Source organism: Strix aluco, chromosome 29 (genome assembly GCF_031877795.1).
Source record: "Strix aluco isolate bStrAlu1 chromosome 29, bStrAlu1.hap1, whole genome shotgun sequence".
Lineage (NCBI taxonomy): Eukaryota > Metazoa > Chordata > Aves > Strigiformes > Strigidae > Strix > Strix aluco.
Genome location: NC_133959.1, coordinates 746,300 through 765,083, shown reverse-complemented (window position 1 = coordinate 765,083; position 18,784 = coordinate 746,300). Strand labels below are relative to the sequence as shown.

General features: G+C 49.8%; 1 protein-coding gene across 4 annotated transcripts in view; it reads right to left on the bottom strand.

The window, feature by feature from the left end:
- The window catches only part of STK11 (serine/threonine kinase 11), a 42,943-nt gene that overhangs the window by 20,764 nt on the left and 3,395 nt on the right, over window positions 1-18,784 (bottom strand). For 3 of the 4 annotated variants that reach the window (XR_012621091.1, XM_074808541.1, XM_074808540.1), the window contains exons 2-6: window positions 10,710-10,793; window positions 6,874-6,963; window positions 5,576-5,708; window positions 4,958-5,094; window positions 4,315-4,442 (exon numbers count right to left, since the gene is read on the bottom strand). Coding sequence is in view for 3 of the 4 variants with exons in the window: in XM_074808541.1 (XP_074664642.1) it covers window positions 4,315-4,442; window positions 4,958-5,094; window positions 5,576-5,708; window positions 6,874-6,963; window positions 10,710-10,793 (572 nt within the window). In the remaining variant the exon portion in view is untranslated. Of the gene's footprint in view, window positions 1-4,314; window positions 4,443-4,957; window positions 5,095-5,575; window positions 5,709-6,873; window positions 6,964-10,709; window positions 10,794-11,142; window positions 11,374-18,784 lie in introns of those variants that run through there. The other variant, XM_074808542.1, reaches the window with a different exon arrangement.

The window sequence follows — 18,784 nt, the reverse complement described above, 5'->3', positions numbered from 1 at the left end:
AGGAAAAAAGACTGTATTTTGAAAGAAAATGGAAAGTCCGATCACTGAAAATGTCCATTCACGCCTTCAGCTCTGTGAGTCACTCGTGGCAGCTCCGTGGCTGAAGTCCTGCACTGCAAAGAGCCTTCGTCGAGACAAAACATCACGTACCCTTCACCAGTCAAGTCATCTCCGAGCGCCTGCCCACAGCCACCACGCACACTCTCTACCATTTAGGGTAAAGATTTCCAGGCAGTGTAGCTGTGCGGAGGGCTGAGCCGCGCTGGAAGGGGGCGACGCTCCGGGAGGCCGCCGGGCTCGCCGAGCCCTGCCCCGGCCCGCTGCAGCCTCAAACCCCTTTCAAATTATGTCAAGTGGCAACCCGGAAACTGCGGACCACGAGTGTGTCTTGAGCTCATTACAGACTCCAGCCCACACACTTCAATAGCCCTGAACAAGCACGGCATTATCTCATGGGGTGGAATATCTAGTTTTTAGCAGACAGCCCGATCTTTGGTCTGTCGTTTGAGGAGCAGGAAGGAATCTGACAGCAGGAGTTAATGGACTCAACCTGCATTTCACTTTGGTGTCTCCAACTCAGATCAACATTTAAAAAAAGCAATATAAAAGCGGTGTAAGTCCAATTTGTAAAACGGGACAGGACTTTTCCCCTCTCCTTCGTCCTCCACAAGCACAGCCAGGCGTTCCAGCCAAACTCCCTCTGCAGGCAAACCCTGAGTCTTTGATCACACGCAGAAGACTTGCCACGGGCTGGGCTACGGACACCAGCCTGCCTCTGCCTGTTGGCTCGGGGACACCCTGCTACGACAGAGTGAAAGCAGCCCACTGCCATCAGAACACACGTCCTCTCACCACCTGTAATGAAGGGTCACAGCAGTTACACAGAAATGAGAAACCACCTTGTCCCTGGTCACAGCGTCTGCAGCAGAGCCTGGAAATCAATCCAGGCGCTTCATGCGGGGACCGCAGTCTCCGAGCTTTCTCCTTCAGTAAAAGTATATTAGAAAAGCAGGAAGAAAAGCTGACCTCGTGCTTTTTTCTTGTCCAGAAGCAAACTGCATACAAGTTGATAAGTCATGTGCAGATGGTGACAGAAGAACCTTAAGGCTATTTATAAATGCTTCCACTCTGACACATCTTTACCGACTGTACACACAGAACAGTACTAGCCCTTCTCTTTTCCATCACTGAGGAGTATAAATAAAGCCTCATCCCTGATTAAGGAGACAAAAAGAGGAGCAGCATCCCAACTAATCTGGTGAAATACACTGTCACCTAAGTCTCTTTACAGGCCAAATACCACTGAAGCTTTAAGTCCTCTAAACTCTGCTTCTCCTGGAAAGAGGAACAAAGAAACAAAGACAAGCTCAAGAGGGAGAAAAAGGAAAAAAACACTACAAAAGTAGTCAACAGAAGAACAGAAAAACATTAAGAAGTGCATTCTAGCGTTTGCTTCACAGCCAGACCGGTACTGTGGTCAGTACAGCACTTACAGCCAGAGAGGAAATAAGCACTTTGCAGCGCACTGAATTCTCCCTTACAATAAAACCAGAACAAATGCTTGCAGCACTGCAGAGTGCTTTAAGAGTCTTTTAAAAGCAATGCAAAGGCGAAACAAAGTCTCTAGTGAGATAGAGCTGAGCTGTGGGTGTCTGTGCTGCTCACACAAAAGCCTCAGCCAGCCATTGACAATATCTGATCTGCAGGCTTTTGATTCAGCTTCAACCTGCTGCAGAAGGAGCAGGCACCTACCAGGAAATGCAGATGTTCTGGAGGAAAAGCAAGAACTAAATAAAGCATTCGGGTTTTGTCACCATAGCTACGTAGTATCACCACTGCAAGGCTCAGCCCTCGCCTTCGGCAGCTGCCTTGCTGCCTGCTGGGCTGGGGAGATGCTCGGGCCTAAGTCAGTCACCTCGGGTCCACTGGGTACTCTAACTGCTAGAAAAAGTAAAGTATGTCAAACCACACAAGGATAACAGGAATTTTGCCAGCTTTTGTTGCGTAACAAGTGCATACGACAAGATGAGGGGTGGGAGAGGTTCTCAGGTGGGACGCAGGGAGGACAGCACGAGGAATCCTTCGGGCTTCCACCGCCCTGGAAGAAAGGGTCAGGCTGACAGGGACACGGACATCTCCTCCCAGACACGCTCCTCTGCTGCCGAAGGCACTCGGCCTGCGCCTCCAGCGTGGCCAAACCCAGCCGGGAGGCAGACGGACAGCAGCTAGGCTGGAGCTGGGCTGCGAGGGATGGACATCGGGCACCCAGTGCGAGGCTCCTCTCTTTAAAATGAGGCAGAAGGAAAAGCAGGAAATTCTGACACCAGGTCTCATACAGGGGATGGAAAGAGAACTAAAAAGGGAGTTATTTCGCTAATGAAGCGTAAGATTTTAAGCTATCAATATCCTCGGGACAAGAAAAGAGAAACAACTGCCACGCTCATTTTCCCTGGGGGACAACACTAAGTGCAGCTGAGAGGCTTATCACAAACCTCAAATGATTTCTGCTGGATGCTTTAGAAGACTGGCTGCCAGCCTAGATGGACCACTGCATTTACTCCATTTGGGCAATTCCCAGGCTCATAGAAAAGGCCGTTTTTTGAGTCAGCGTTCACAAATCAAACGCCACGTGTAGCTCGGGACATCGTTCCCCGGGGCACGCGGGTACGACACGACACACGCACCGGTCGGAAGCGCTGGGCTGCGAGCGGTGGCCACATCAGCCTCAGCAGCACGGCCGCGACACCGGCTGTGCCGAGTGCCAGCGGGAGCTGTGCTTTGTGCAACGCTTCCTGAAAGCTGTTAAAGCTAGTTAATGCTTTTTGAAACACGGGGAAATAAGTTATTTCATAATCGGCGTGGGGCCAGAGAAGCTAAAATCGTCTCCTAGGAGGAGGATTGCAGGGGGTCTAGCACCTCCTCGGCGGCGGGGGGCTGTGGGGAGTCCCGGCAGCGGCGGCAGAGCTCGGCCAGACAGCACCACCTGCCGCCACCCGGCACGCAGCCGGCACCGCGCCGGGCCACCGGCGTCCCCAGCACCGCGCCGGGCCACGGCGGCGACCCCACGGGGCACGGAAGGGTCCAGGCTGGAGCTGCGGCTCCTCGCAGCCGTCCGGGGAGCCCACGGGCAGCACAGCCTGTCCTGCAGAGGCACAACTGTGGCCGTTCGTAGCACGAAGCGCAGCTGTAAAACGCTTTGAAACCGATAACCTGGTTGGCCACAGACTGCACCAGCACCGCGGCCACGCAGAGGACACAGCGCAGCACCCCCGTGTCCCGAGCAGACCGGACGGCGCTGCTGAGCTCAGGAGGGGAAGCTGACTTGGTTTGCTCACAGTGCCCTTGGCCCACACCGACCTCTTCAGTCCGTGCAGCACGAGAACCAGAAAAATAAACTTGAAACAAGACAGCCTCATTTCGTATTTGAGGTCTGGTCTTTCACAAACAGCTGAAGACAAAGAAGGAGAGGGCAAGCCGGCGCCGAGGGCTGGGGGGCATCACTGCCCCGGGCTGTCTCGCTGCCGGCGAGGCGGCAGGAACTCTGGTCAGGATCTCCCGCGGGCTGGAATCGCATCCCGCCCGCTCCCAAACGGGCATCGCCCACCAAGCTGGCCGCTGCGCACAGCATAACTGCTGCCCTGACTGTTCAGCCCAGAAGCAGCGACTGTTCAACACCGGACCTCAAACTATTGCAGTAAGTGACAGGAGCAAAAAACCACAAACTAACAAAAGCCACAACCCTCTCCTCCGACCCAGAAAGTGCTACTCCTGTTTCTCCCACAGCCCTGTTGTGAAGTGGGCACCAGTCCCTTTGCTCCAATACCCTTGCAGCTCTAAATTCAGGGGGAAGGGGGACAACTGGGACTGAAGCACATAAATTCAGAGCAGAGGCTGATGAGGAAGGACAGCAGAACCCGAGTACTCAGTATTTCACATTACAGAAAGCTTGGGCAAGGAATTTGAGTGTTCTCACCTGCAAAACCTGCATCAGTGCTATGATGCCAGTTAAAACCTCTTGTGGACTTTGTCTTTAGACTTAAAAGCTTCTCAGAGCACAAGAAACATAATGCAAGAACCAACTCTTCATGGAGTAGCAGTGACTGCAACCCATGCAGGGTTTAGCGTATCTCAGGAAAACACCAGTGTTAAAGATCTTTCAGGGTCTTATGAGGTTCACAAGCATAACCTCCCTTTCTAACAGGGTCCTGAACCTTCACAGCACCCTCGGTGAGAAGCTGTACCCTGGCACTACGCAAGCGGAGCGTTTGTTGTAGCTATGAACTTTACCCTTTTAGAGTCAGTTGCGAGACTCACCTCTCAATAAGTCCGAGAGCGGAGGACCACAATCCTCTGGAATTGTGTAGTCACCTTTTCCAATGTTTTCAAATAATTTATAGATATTATCCCCTTCAAAAGGGTATAGACCCGTTGTAATGTTGTATCTGTAAAGGCAGAAGGAGAAGCTGTGTGAGAAAAAGCACAGAACAGGTGTTGTGTTCTTATGTGACTACGTAAACCAGAAGAAGGCAAGAGGAAACTAGAAGTTGAATATTTGACAGTACTTGGAATGCCTCTTTAAACGTAGCCTTCCTTTATCACAGCCTCTTCATTCACATGAGTCAAAGCCACCAAGACATCTCCCTGACAGGCTGGGATGGAAGAAACTTAAAAATAAATACTAGAGATATTTGTGGTTTCTATTATTACAGTAGCTGTGCATCTCGGATGCTGAGGAATGGCTGGCAGTTACTCACTGAGAGTAAAGACTACTTTCTTCAGAATTACAAGTACTTTGGGGAACACGAAGCCACCCCAAGAAGGGACCAACGCACATACACCCTCCCTGCTCCCCCAGCAACACGCAGAAGAGCAGCGCTGACAGCAGATAGCACGCGACTGAGCTGTCTGGGGGCTTCTAAGTTTTTATTGCAATCCCTGGATGCTGCACGGGACTTACAGTGTGACCCCTGCGGACCAGATGTCTACTTTAAAGCCTGAAAAGGTGTCAAGGCCATTGGCAATTTCTGGTGGCTGGAATGCTGGCGACCCTTGGCTCGTTCTGCACGTGTCATCCTCGGCAAAGGGATGCAATGCCTGCAGCAGGAGAGACTGATTAGTTTCAAACTTCAAGGCAAACGAATTGTAACTCTCAGGAAAGTTTCACCTGGCAAACAAAAGGAGAAAACTCTGCTACTGAACATCTACTCACCCGTCACAAGAACGGGCCACCACAGCAACTCCATGCCAGTGACAGCGCCTGCCCCTCTCCTACCCAGCCAAGAGGCTCCATAAGTCAGGGGGACAAGGTTAGGTGGCTTGTCGCCATTTCCCCACACTTCTGGGTTTGTCTAAGAGTGATGCCTTCCTCTATACGCTTCCTGGGTGGAAGTTTTGTGCCATTATCAACAAAAGTGTTTTGCCAATTGCGATAAATATTCAGTCACTCTAGAGCACTCTGCAAGTTTAACAGAACAAAAGCCTAACTGCACAATAAATCTGTTGACACCACAAAGGTGACCTAAATCTAGAATGTCACGCTTCCCACGTTCTTGACTCCGCTGTGCTTCTCACATACCTCTGCTACGCCTAAATCAGATATTTTTAGTGTCCCATTGGTTGTTAGCAGGAGGTTCCCCGGTTTTATATCCTTGTGGACAATCCCTTGGCTGTGCAAGTATTCTAAGCCGTCTATAAGCTGACAAAAGTACCTGCAGAAATAGAGGGAAGAAAAGTCAAGCACTTCCAGAGACTAAGACTACACGAGCTACTGATAATACATAAAGCAAAGGGTGCTGTTACTGGAAACAAGTCAACACATTTGCATTTGCTGAGGAACTCGAGGCTGTGGTGTGTAGGAAACGGCCCTTGATGTTCTGAGAGCGAGCAGTTGCTCGCAGAGCTTGGCAGCAGCGCGCTCACCGCTTCAGGTAACCCTCTCCACGAGCCTGCGCACCTCCGAAGTGCTGAGCACCACGCTGGCACAGGCCTGAGACCTGCTTTAGTCCAGGCTGAGTTAAGCTAGCAAAAGATGCTTCCAGTGGCATAGCTTGCTCTAACACGGGGCGGGGAAAAAAGTTTCCTTCAGCCAGTCAAAGGGAGCGTTTTGCTGTAGTTGTGGTCAGAGGCTGTGGGCAGGTCGTTACTGCAACGTAACGAGCGTTGTGCAGTGACAGCCTGGCAACAACTGTGCACGCAAGCTTTTTATCTCATAATATCCAGAAATAATGCTTGACTTAATGTGCCTGTATTTCACTTAGGCTATCTAATCTCAGAGACCTCCTTAAACAAAATGAAAATATGGCCATAAAAGTCCATAGTTACCACAGATTTGCTGCTCTGCACGGATTCGCTATACACGACAATCTTGCACCTACTTCCAGAATTCTAAGGTTCCTTTGCTTGCAGAGCGAAAGGAGCTTCAGCTTATTCTGTCCACTAACTAAACAAGTTACCAGATCACACTGGATATTGCCAACCCTTAATCCATCCAAAGACCTTTAATCTCTTTTCTGACACTGAACTGTGTGGCTTTGCCTCTGTTTAGGCAGGGCAGGTCCTCAGGGATTCCCCCGCTGCTCCCACCTTCACCGAATGGCAGGGCTGGAGGAAAAGGGCCGGAGGGGTTGTCAGGCACCTCATGAAGTAAAACAAAAGTAACAGAAAATTCAGTAAAGATGGGTTTTTTTCCCCAGAGCCTATGGGTTATCCCTGACGTCACTTCATTAGTTTTGATTTTTTTCTACAGTTATTACACAACACCAGCTTTGCTTTAAAGTGCAGCCAGCAGTCTGATCAGAGGAGAACGTGCTCTCGAATCCAAGAGAGCACCGTGGTGAGAGGCTAATGAAGCCCAGGGAACAAAACTGTACTTACCCGTGAGCCTGAAAAACTGGAAACCTCTTTTCTGGGACGCTGTCCAGCATTTCCTGCATCCCACACACACAGTACTCCATCACCATATACGTGAAGGCAGAGTTAAGGAAGCTTCAAGGTTAAACACTTCCCAGGCACACGCTGGGAGAGGAGCGGAGCCCCGTTCCCTGGCGTACACACCCCGGAGGGGCAGAGCCCGAGCTGTGCTGCACCTCCCGAGGCAGCGACCTTCCTCCAACCATCTAACAGCAGTATGCAAAAAACCCCACCAGAGAATTCTTCTGCTTAATGACCAGCTGCAGCTCCGTGATCAGGCCTGGAACAGGATGCGAACTCCACAGAAATTAAGCTGGACATCTCAGAAGAGTGTCAGAATCAGGATAATGCTCTGAAGTGGCTACAGTAGGTCAGGAAAGCCCTGGCAGGAGAGCTGCAGGCTGCAGCAGATTGTCCCCTCACCTTCCCCAAAGTTCGTTATTCTTCATTTCCTGTTTCAAAGTGATTTGGCTGTATGCACTATTCAACAGCTGCTGCTTACCCCCATCCCCACGGTAGTATTTCGGTAGCAGGAGAAAGGATCCCTAGGGAGCTGGGAAGCTTTTTTGAAACAACACGGGTAAAAAAAGTTACAACAGAATGCCAAGAACTGGTGGCACTTTTCAGCATTTGTTCCCTCGCAGCATATTCTAGTTTTCATCTCCTTGAGCTTTAAAGTTGGGGCCAAACAATGAAAACTACACAACTGCCTAAAGCAATAATTGCCTCTGTTTTCTTGCTCTCCCTGGGCTTTTCCAGGCAGACTGTGCTGCGAGGGGCTTGCGAGAACAGACCCTGAGACATCTGGTGGCTTTGCCAGGGGAGTGCACCTTCGAGAAAAAGAGCAGAGAAAAGCAACTCAGTCAGGCAGCCCGTGTCCTCCAGAGCACAAAGCATTTCCTTGGTCACTATTCCTGGCAGATGCCTTCTTAACCTAGGCCTAAAATAAGTTGCTTAGGCCCCAGGATGCCATCTTAACTCTCGAGGCAGGAGAGGCTAACGAGATGAGCTGAGCTTTACGCGGGATCTGTGCTAAAGATTGTGTTGCCCTTTTGCAGCACATTCTATCCAGGAGCTCAAAACACGGTGCAAACTCATTAAATCTGTGCTACATTCCCCACAGGAGCTGCTCCTCAGCAGGATGCTGAAGTTCTATAAGATTTTTATGACGGGCATAATGCCACCCAGTAAATCAGTAGAAGCAAGAAGAGCAGAAAGAGCTCCCAAAATTCATTCCTACAATTTCTTACTCTGGAAGAAATCTGTGAACTACTTATATCCCAGTGATGTGGAAGACATCAACTCTCCCACCTTCAAGAGAATAATACTAACAGTAGATTAGAGACAGCAGCTCCCGGGGAGCAAAACTCTCGCTCTCGTCTACAAAGGACAGCCTGACCGGTGTCATTAGCTGCCAGGCTGGTTTTCACCCCTTCTTTTGTAACGGATCCGCCCCTGGCTGATCAGCTGGATTAGAGCACGAACTTCCAGGCCGGAGCAGATCTATTACAGGTGCCCCAAGAAGACTGAGGCTCCCAATTCTTCTCATCAACAGGGTTCTGCTCCCACGCACAACTGCACTTACTGGGAACAGAAGCTGTCGGAGGGTGCCAGCTGGGATGCTGCTTATTGACCTGGGTTTATTTTCTGCCTGGATTAGTTCTCCATTCATCACCAGCTCTGCATTCCCAGCCACAGCAGGTCATCAAAGCAGCCCATTAAATACTAAACGTAGTTGATATTTTTAATCCAGTCATCACAGCTTTCCCTTTACCAAAGAAAATCACTGAATGCTTTGACACAGCACACAGGTTGTAAAACACTATCTGCCCGAGTACGAACACGGCTGAAGCCTGCAGTTCGCTTTATCAGCAACAAAACTCAGGTGACAATAGAATCCTTCCTCCTTCTACCAGCTCAGCTGAATGACAGTGCTCATTCTGGAAACAAGGACTTTACTAGTAAAGGGAAGTTGCCATCCCTCCCCTACACCCCAACTTTCACTGTGCCTCGTTTCCTGCAAGGCACCAACACAGGCATTTGCACAACTACACAGGGAAACGAGGAAGGGAACCGACCCCCACAGAAGACAGCCTAAAAGACAAAGTTACTTTTCAGCTGGATCTGGTCCCAAACCCATTTACCACGCGGCTGCACCAGCGTTTGTGCTGCCACATCCTCAGACACTCTGCACAGGCACCGGGGGTGCCAGGGAGAAGCTGGAGAAAGGGCGAGCGAGAACGTGACTGGGGGGGAACTCCCACTGCCAGGGAATTGACAAAAACCCTCCAGTTATTGCCACGCACGTGCACAGAATAAGCACTTACAGAAACAAACCTTCTAAGAGTGTAGAAGCAGATAAAGCTAAAAATAGCAAATTCAACCCAAACTTGCAAGGGGAAAGTACTGAAAAACAATTTGTTCTTTTTGAAACACTACCATAAAGCAAGGAACATCCTTCCTGGCTTCCAGAGGTCACATCTCTGAATGACCACTTTGGGTTGTCATCACCTGTTACCAACACACGAGGTCTCTCTCGGGCTCTTTTTCCCCACGCTTCTCCTTTAGCAGCCCAGCTTCTTATTAATTAAATGGTATCTTTCTACAGACAGTAATTGAATTGCAGTCCCTTCGGTCTGTTAAGGCTACAAAACACAAGCAAAAGTTGTCATGATTTTTTCATACTAATGACTTGGTGGCAGAGTATTTGATCTAATTAAAGAGCACAATTAAATTACCTGTTTTCTGAAGTACTGTAATTGGAAGACAGTATTTAGAAAACACTGTCAAAAATAAAAGCAACCATTTATCATATGTACTTCAAGAGATCAGCTCAATAAACTTACAGTCTGGTTCAAGCCAAAGTGCACTCCAAGCGTGGCAGACTCAGAAATCAGCTACTCACTGGCAAGCTGAGGCACGTCACGACGTTGGTTTGTGTCCGCGCGTACCTGGGGGACACAGTGCACTGGAATAACATGTTAAAGTCTGAAGGATGCACCGAGATCACAAGCCACAGCTTTGAGTCAAGGACTGAACAGTTCAGTCTCAAAAAGCTGGGCTGTACATCTCACAGGAACAATATGCTTCCAACCTCTCGGGACTGTTACAAGGTTTAGGTCACTTCAAGCGCTGTCACAAGGGACTTGCTCATGAGTAACAGAACAGCGGAGGCTTGGCCAGGCCTGAGAGTTCATCTTATCGTGTCAGGGATAATCAGCAGCAAAGCTGCCCCCAGGAAAGGCAGCACTGCAGCACCACAGACCCTCCAAAGGGGAGGGGAGAGTTGCAGGCGTCAGGGTGCCAGCAAGGGAGTGGATTTTTTTTTTTTCCTTCTTTTGAGGGAAAGAAAAAAACCCTAAACCACTGCCAAGAACTTAAAGGAAAAAGCATTACAAAAATTGATTTCACATAGCACAGACAATAAAAGGCCCATCTTCGGAGGAAAAAAGCACTAACACATACCACAGCTCGGACAGGAGGTTAGAAATGACAGATCCACAGCTCTTCTCATCTCCAAGTTGCTGAAGGTCACACAATAAAATGCAGTATTTGAGGGTCAGTCCTCCCCTACCCCAGCCCTGCATCTGTAACCTGGGGACAATATTTCGTTTCCTAACTGGGAAATTTAAGAAAACGTACCTGGGTGGGAAGTACTCCAGACATCGCAGTGAAAGCAATTTTAAGCTTAAGAAACATTCAAAAGGGCCTTAACAAAAGCAGAACTCTAATGATTCAGCACTATAGCAGAGAACAATGGGAATTCAAACCTTATTAACAACTGTGTGAAAAAAGGATATATTTTCTGCTTCTCTTCATTGTATAATACATCTACCAACTGGATAACATTTTTGTGCCGTAATCGTCGCAGGAGCTGAATTTCCCTGCAGGAAGAGAAAAGGAAAAAAAGTTATGTTTAAAAAGCCTATTTCCTTACAAGGGAATGAAATTAATGTTTTCTAAATCATATGGATTTTAAAGACACTTCAAACCGTGTTAGTCCCAGCTGCTTCACCTAAGACCACCTATGCATGCTGTCTGACAGAAGGTCTTGTATGTTCTTGAATTCATTAGTCCAAGGTTAGACCATGAAAATACTCCCTGGTCACTGACCAGGACGATAAACTCGTCCCCTTCCAGTTGACACTACACAGGGAATCAGTTTTCTCTGCGCAGGAATTTTAGTCCATTGGTAAACAACAGCAGCAGAACTATGCTCAAGGAGCGACCTACCTTTGGGCCAGACTTGGAACTGGTTGTAGGAACGCCCTGTGCCAACGCTTTGGTGCCATGCAGCACAGGCTGTGTTACTTCTGCTAATATAAAGTTTTATTCTGCGCTCCAACGTAAGCTTTATTCTGGTTTTGCCCATAAAATCTGGGCAGTGCTCCACTTTAACTACTTGACTGGTCAACAGGACGTTGACGGCCGAACGGCCCCGTTCAACGTGAGCAGGAAGAAGAGCAGAAGGGCGTCGCGCCGCGCCAGCCCACAGCAACAGCTCCTGGAGAGACGCTGCCGGTCCCGCGGCCGCCGGGCTCTGTGGAGGGAGCGACCCGAGGACACGCTCTGCAAACCTCCACAAGCCCTGGACTCGCAAGGGCCTGGTGCAGCCAGCCGGGCCTCCTCCTCCCGCCCATACCGGGGGGGTTTGGTGTCCCCTGCGGTCCCACACCCTCCCTCTGGCCCTGGGCTGGTGCCTCACCGTTCCCAGTTAAAGCTGGTGCTGACTGAAGGAACTGAAGCGCTGTCCTGGCAAGTCAAAGCCCACCCTGATGTGCTCCACACGTCAAAGGTGCAGCTTTAGCAGCTTCCCTCCAATTAAAGCTTTTCCAACAACGCTGACTGGTGCGGCTCAGCTCCCTCCGTCCCTCCCGCTGACCCCGAAGGACGCGCTACATCTGTGTTTACTGTAATATCTAGGACAGCCACTTCCAAGAGAAACCTTTTATGTTCGCACTTCGTGCTTTCTTATACGTAAGTGTCATCTGTAGTTACAAGAGCAGAAATAAATTTGCTTGGGCTTCCAGTCTTCATACTTCAGGGTATGTTTTTAATCAGCATCGTGACCAGGAACAACCCCCACAGCTGTCAGCGCGAGGCAGCGTCGTGCGCTGAGGTGTGCTCCTGCTGTCACAGGCAGCGCCCGGCGCCAAACGCCGCAGAGCCGTTAACGTGCTACACAGCCCATTTCAGCACAAATTCTGTTCTTTAGCTGGAAAGCAACTTGAGTGTTAGTTACTTGCCAAAAAAAGGAATGAGAAGTTTCTGTATCTAACAAGCAATTACTTCTCATAGCTGTTGTATTGTGAGCAGATAGAAGTAATTTAGACAAATATAAAAACATCAGACATCAGCTAATCTAAAGACACAAATGAAACTAAATTGATTTTTTTATTATACTACATGAAATTCATCTGAAGAGGGGCTGTTCAGCAGAACATGACTTCCCACAGGACACAGAAATTACAGAAAAAGCAGGAGAGGTACCTCAGAGCCAAAGGAGAGACGTGCATCGCCCGCAGCCGCGGGAGGGAGGACAGCCCTGGCACCGAGGCTGCCAGAGGGGCAGCGACTCCCCAACGGTCCCGACCCGAGAAGCCCGGCACCAAAAGCTTCCTGCGGCCGGGAGACGAGCGCGACGGCTGCCAGAGCCGAGGGACGGGAGGATTCCCGAGCGGTTCGCAGGCGGGAGATGACAGCGGCCCCGCCGGCCTCGGCTGGGCCCCAGCAACGCCCCGCTCTGCCCCCACACCCTCCAGCTCGCCCCCCGCTCCTGCTGTGAGCTGTCTGGAGCCCTCCCGCCGCCCGAACCACCCTCGGAAGCGCTGCACAGTTTAACAGCTACGGGCTGCCCACCCCTGAGCACCAGCGAATACAACGTACAAGCTGTCCGGTGTCGGGGCTGCAGGCCAAAGCCCCCCGAGCCGGCCAGCCCATCAGTCCATTTGTGCGGGCAGCTCAAGGCCCCTGCAGTAGGGGCAGTCCAGAAATCATCCTGACGATGCATCAGATTCCTCACACGCAGTAGCCAACTCTTGAGGCAGTTTCACAGGGCCCTTTATTAAAGCTACAGCTTCCAGGAGAATTCAGAAATGAAGCAACCAATGTAAGAGTTACAACACTGGTCTCAAGAGTGAGTCAAACACAGGAGTTCCAGCTAATAATTCCATTTGTTCCCAAACTCTAGTCCTAACTTAACTTGACCGAATGGTTCAGAGATCTGAACCGGATCCTGTTTGTGGAGGATAACTAACGTGGAACTGAGGAGACATCTTCCCTTGGCTGTGAAAATGGAACCTCGTGTGCCAACTCCTATCAGCTGTTTTATCTTTGTCTCTTGGGATTTTGTACTGTGCCCCAAACAACATTTTAGTATCTTTTGCATTAAACTCAACCTGCAAAATCCCACTGGGTGCCAGCTGTGACGAAGGGAAACAGGAGGATCAGGACAGTCAGGTCAGGGTGGTTCTGTCGGTGTCTGGAAGTGCAGATACTGCTCTTTGCCTTGTTCTGCTGCTGCTCAGTTCTGGGCTTGGGCTAAGCTGTACCTAAACTCTTCTTTGCCGCTTCTTTCTCTTGCCTTTCCCTAAGTTGCTTTAAGCAGCGTGGTTACATTTCAACAGTTGGGACTCTCGAAGGCAGCATTACAAGGAATTCAGAGCACAGTTTCGGAAGCAAGAGCCTCTGCCCAAACACATGACACACCGAGCTCAGAAAGCCACTCGCCCCTTGCCTGCACAATTAGCCAGCCACTAATAACAAGCTGTGGCCAGTACAAAGGCTTGTTGATGCATCACTTCTGATTAACAAGCCAGTAACTGCTCCTTCCAAAGGCTCAGAAGGTGCAGGAATGAAAGCAGGATTTTTAAAGATCTTTCAAGGACCCCTGAGCAGCAACACTGATTACTTCTCTACCAAAGTTTAGGCCAGGCACTCGTGCTTTATCATATATGGCTTTAAAAAACCCCATTGTGACGGCTAAACAGAGACCCAGGATAACAAGGCAAGGCTCAGAAGAGTGTTTAGTTTAAATGGCAGGCAGATTTGCAAAGTGATGCAGCCACTCTAATTATAGTAATGACCAAAAGGCTGAAGTGGATTAAATTAGCATAGAAACTGCAGCCAGCATTAGTGTAGGTCTAAGAAGTTTCTGCATAATGAAGGGAGACGGGCTGAGTGCTCAGACCAAGCCGGCAAGAGCGGGAGTGAACACACATATTTAAATAAGGCTACTCTGCTGGGAAGGCAGGGAAAGCTTCCAAAATTAGGAACACATTTAAAATCCTGATCCCAACAGCTCATTCCCTGTAATACGGCTTGAAAGCACAAATACTAAATCCTTCCACCTTTAACAGACTAATAAATATTTCATATTTATGTAACGATTTTTTTTGTCCCCAGGAGGACTTGGCGAACCAATCTAAAATGCCAGTGAAGTGCACCCACCTCTGGGGCAGAGGCCAAGCAGCCCATTTCCCAGAGGAAAGATTACTTCTATTTTTAGCTACTCTTGCATTCTGGAGCGACTGAGGAACAGAGAGCGCCAGACCACAGGCACCTCTGATGCCATTTCAGTTTGAAAACTTCATCAAGTAAGTGAACATAGGTGCTCACCTCATCAGAAGGTGCCCAAATTTACTTTTTTCAAAATTAACCCTAAAAAAGCCCCACCAGCCACTGCTTTCTTTTGCAGTTTGCCTGCACAATACCGTTTCCATTGACAGCACCAGGAAAGAGAGATTTGCGTGCCTACGGCCTGCTGCCTTTCCTCTCAACCAAGGCAAGGTGGCTTCCTGCCGTCCCCGCGCTAGCCTAGTGAACCTGCTCAGATTTTCCGGCTGCCTCCTGAGCCGCTGCAGCTTTGCCTCCTTTCCTTGCTACCTCTAAAATTTCATATGAAATTTAAATCACAACAGCTGCTTTCGAGGTCAGACGTCTCCCCAGCACAGAGGGAAAGGGAGAGCCCCAGCGAGGGGCCTAGGCTGTGCTCTCCGCAGTGTGGTAATCGCCTCCACACACACCCGATTCATTACGTGGCCAGAAGAGTCTCCATCACGGAATTCTGTTCCTAGTTTTCCCGACTAGAAAGCCCTCAAGTGTGCGGCAAGACTGACTGCCAGAGTTTGGGGCCTGTTTCAAAGTGTAACCATCTTCGAAGATCTTTTCTCTTCTTCCTCCAGCTGGAAGGTTTCTCTGTGGTTCTGTCAGGCCCCTTAAGCTCACCCTGACATATAACACTCATCCCTCGCAGGGTACCCTGCTTGGGCAAATAACGGGGGGGTGGTGTTACTCAGAACTGTATAAAGCAAAGCTGCCTACTTGTACCATGTGCTACGTGATTTTGAAAGACGCCGAGGCCAGCCTGGAGAGATGACGTTTTTTCCTGGAGCACATCTTCACCATAAGATTCAGCATTTTGCTACAATTTGTTTCAAGCCTCAGTTTCATCAAAGCCATTCTTGCTTAAAGAAAAATGAGCAACACAGCCAAAAGATTCATTCCCTTCCTTTGGTTCACAAGGTTCCTCCACAGGCCTAAGATTTCAGGATTTTATCGGAGACAAGTGATGGTGAATCTTTTCCACGTTACCTACCGGCTCAGATCACGTGTCAGAACGGCGGCTTTGCAGCCGGGCTGCAGCGAGAGCCCCCAGCCTGGGAGCAGCTTACCCTCCCCACCCCTTCAGCACACCACCGCGGCCCATCCCGAGCTCCCTACGAACAGCACGTGGTGCCGAGGAACCAGCACAAGGAACCGGGACATCTCCCCCGCCGCACCGGTGCCCCAGCCAAGGGCGAGGGGACGTGCTCAGAGAGCAGCTCCATGTGCCCGTTCTGGCACGTACGGCAAAGCCACTGACGCCGCTGGTGCTAATTGCGACAAAGGACTCGCCGATCGTTCATTCGGTCTTTATGCAACTGAACAACTACATTATGTATTTGTTTAGATTGATTCTGTAATCCTGCACAGCCAAAGTAAATTACAAGTTAGTACCCCTGATATGTCACAAAGCAGATTAACTTATTTAAGGTCTAGCTTGTGAACAGCTTTTTCCTGTTTATTTCACCCAAAGAACAGCCCTCCGCTTGCCAGGATGCACCTCGGCATCTTCATCCACACAAGAAGCTGCACCTCTCCGCTCTCATGAGCGGCATTTCAGACCAAAGCCTGAGCAGAGCACTTCACTATTTCCTTCTCCAAACTAAGCTTTACACATCTGAGCGTACATCCGGCACGCGGAGGGGCTGACATCACTCCGTGTCCATGAACCCAGTGCTGATCTACATCTTTCAAGTTTCAGTACCCAAACGGTTCTTCTCCAGCCACTACCCCAAATTATGCTGCGAGAGTTGCAGCAACTCCACTGTGTTCCCAGTGCCCCTCCCTCCCCCGAGGACACAACATGTCAACATACAGAAACATCCACCGTGGTCACCACACTTCTTTCTTTATGAGCACCCAGAAGCCCCCGCGAGGGGAAATGCTGCGGAGGCAGAGCAGAGCAGACCCTCTCCCTGGACCAGCTCTCACCCTGCAGAAGCTGACAGCCACAGGCCCCTGCTCCAGAGCTCCCTTTGTGGGCCCGAGGCGCTGCTAAGGCGGGTGAAGACCGCAGCGTTACTCCTTCCCTTTACTAGTTCCAGGCCGGCATCCACATCCACTCCTCGCAGGACGTCCGACATCACAAGCCCTGTACCCACCCCAGAGCTGCCCGCGCTCTCCTGCGGATCACAGCTTCTAACATCTCACCACTGAACCTGAGCAAATAGCCAGCTTTGCCAAGAAAGTACCAGAGCCACCTGGTTCCGTACAGCAGACTTGAGTTAGGAGGGACAGGAAATCAGATGAGTCAGCTTGAGCCCATCTCTGCCTAAAGCACCCGCCTCTGCGGCTTGCAACAAGCCCTTCCTTCAGCAGAACTGTCCATGTTTGGAGGTGCGAGACTCTTGATTTGCAGACCCAAGGAGCAAACTGTCAAAGCACAGGCCTGCTACACATTTTAAACCTCCGAGGAATTCTGATGAGCATATATTCAAATCCAAGTAATCACTGAGCATGGTAAGTACAGTACAAGACACTTGGGATATGCACAGAAAGTCCCAAACACTTAATTAAAATGTGAGGCTATTAGCACACAGTTTTATTAAACTTCTGCTGCTAGAGACAAATAGTCTTCCAAGTTTTCTTTCATCTTTTTGGCAATCCTACTAAACTCATTTTTTGTATTAACTGGAAGCAGTAATTAGCCATAGAACTGTCTGGTTGACTAAGCCACCCCAAACTTTCTCTAAAGTAACTGAAACGAAGCAAAGATTCCTTCGACTGATTTAGGGAAATCGTGTCTTACGAGTTTAAACCCTCAACATCCTCACCAGGGCTCACAGATCCCTTCACAGCTCATTTTCCAGGGGCAGAACAGGAGTATTTTAGGGTAGAGAAGAATCATTTGATTTTATGTCTCAAACATGTTTCAGTCATAATTTCTAGGTCTCCAGAACTCTGTCACTGCACCGAGGGCCGGGGCAGGCAGCCCACACGTGCCGGACACGGCTGCAGTCTCCAGCATCGGGCAGTAACACCCAGATGGCATCAGCAGCCGGGGCTCCCCGAGGTGCAACTCCAGCCCCGGGGTCCCCAACGCGCGGCACAGACCTGTACGATCCTCCGCAGCTCATCGCTCCTGTGCTCTCCCTTGCTCTCATTCCTCCCTGTACAGTACTTGCTCCTGTAACCACCCAAGGGCCAACAGTCTAGGAACTGTTTTCTAGGGAATTTCTTTGACGACGCACTATCAGTGCGAGTTTCATCTTCACCACAGCAGCAGCAACGCTGAGGCATCCTGTGATAATGGCACAAGCCCATTATAAAAATTCACTTACACCTCTGTCAAACAAACCATGTCACACATGTAACTTTTTCCTGTAGGGTCAGAAGTGCTGGAGATCACTTTAGTAGGAACAGACGCAGTCTCTGCAGTTAAGAGACAACTGTACAAGGTATTTTGAGACTGAAATAGCAAATGGTCACTTCCAAGAGATAAACACTTTTAAACCAAGCCTGAACACCCCCCGAGCGCTCAGACCCTCTGCCAGTGCCCTTTTACCACATCTGCAGCACTATATGAAGAAGTTCACCCGCAGAGAGCAGACGTTATGCAGTGATTCCACAGCAGAGAACACCCTTCACGAGGGATTCGGGACTCTCACTCCTGACCCCTTCATTTACCACGATTGCAAATGCTCTGGAAGAGCCTTCTGCACGCACATACCAGCAGGGCCACGGGCAGGGAGCGGGAGCACCGAGCAGGGCACTACTTCTGGTGGCAGATGGAGAGATTTTTCGTCTCAAAGGGCACCAACTGAAGTTTGGGATGTTTACAAAGATTAGACGACTGATCACACTCACGTCTCATGTACCAAGCTGCAGACGTCCTCGTATGGAGAAGGACGCAAGGGGGACTGGAAGCCGACCCCACCAGCACAGGAATCGGGTGCTCACTCATGACTGCACTTAGCAGCTTTCAAGAAAGTGGAACCTAATGGTGCGATTCAGTCCACAATCTGATTTTCTGCTGTTCTATTACATTTGAGTCGTTTGCTGGGTATAAACCACGTAAAGCTGCCCAAATGCAGTTGTAGAAAGTGAAATTTTAATGGAATCTGGCCAAGCAACGTGACATTAAAAAAACAACATTAGCAGAGTCCTTTCCAGCGCTACCTGGAAATACAGCAACGGTCTGCTCCCCCCATGCACACTGAGCAGTCAACCCATGCAGGGTAGATGACGTATCTCGCCACAACAGGTTTATTCAGAGCAGAGACACCCTTCGCCGCCTGTCGCGGTACTGCCGAAGGGTTTTGGTAAGGTCAGA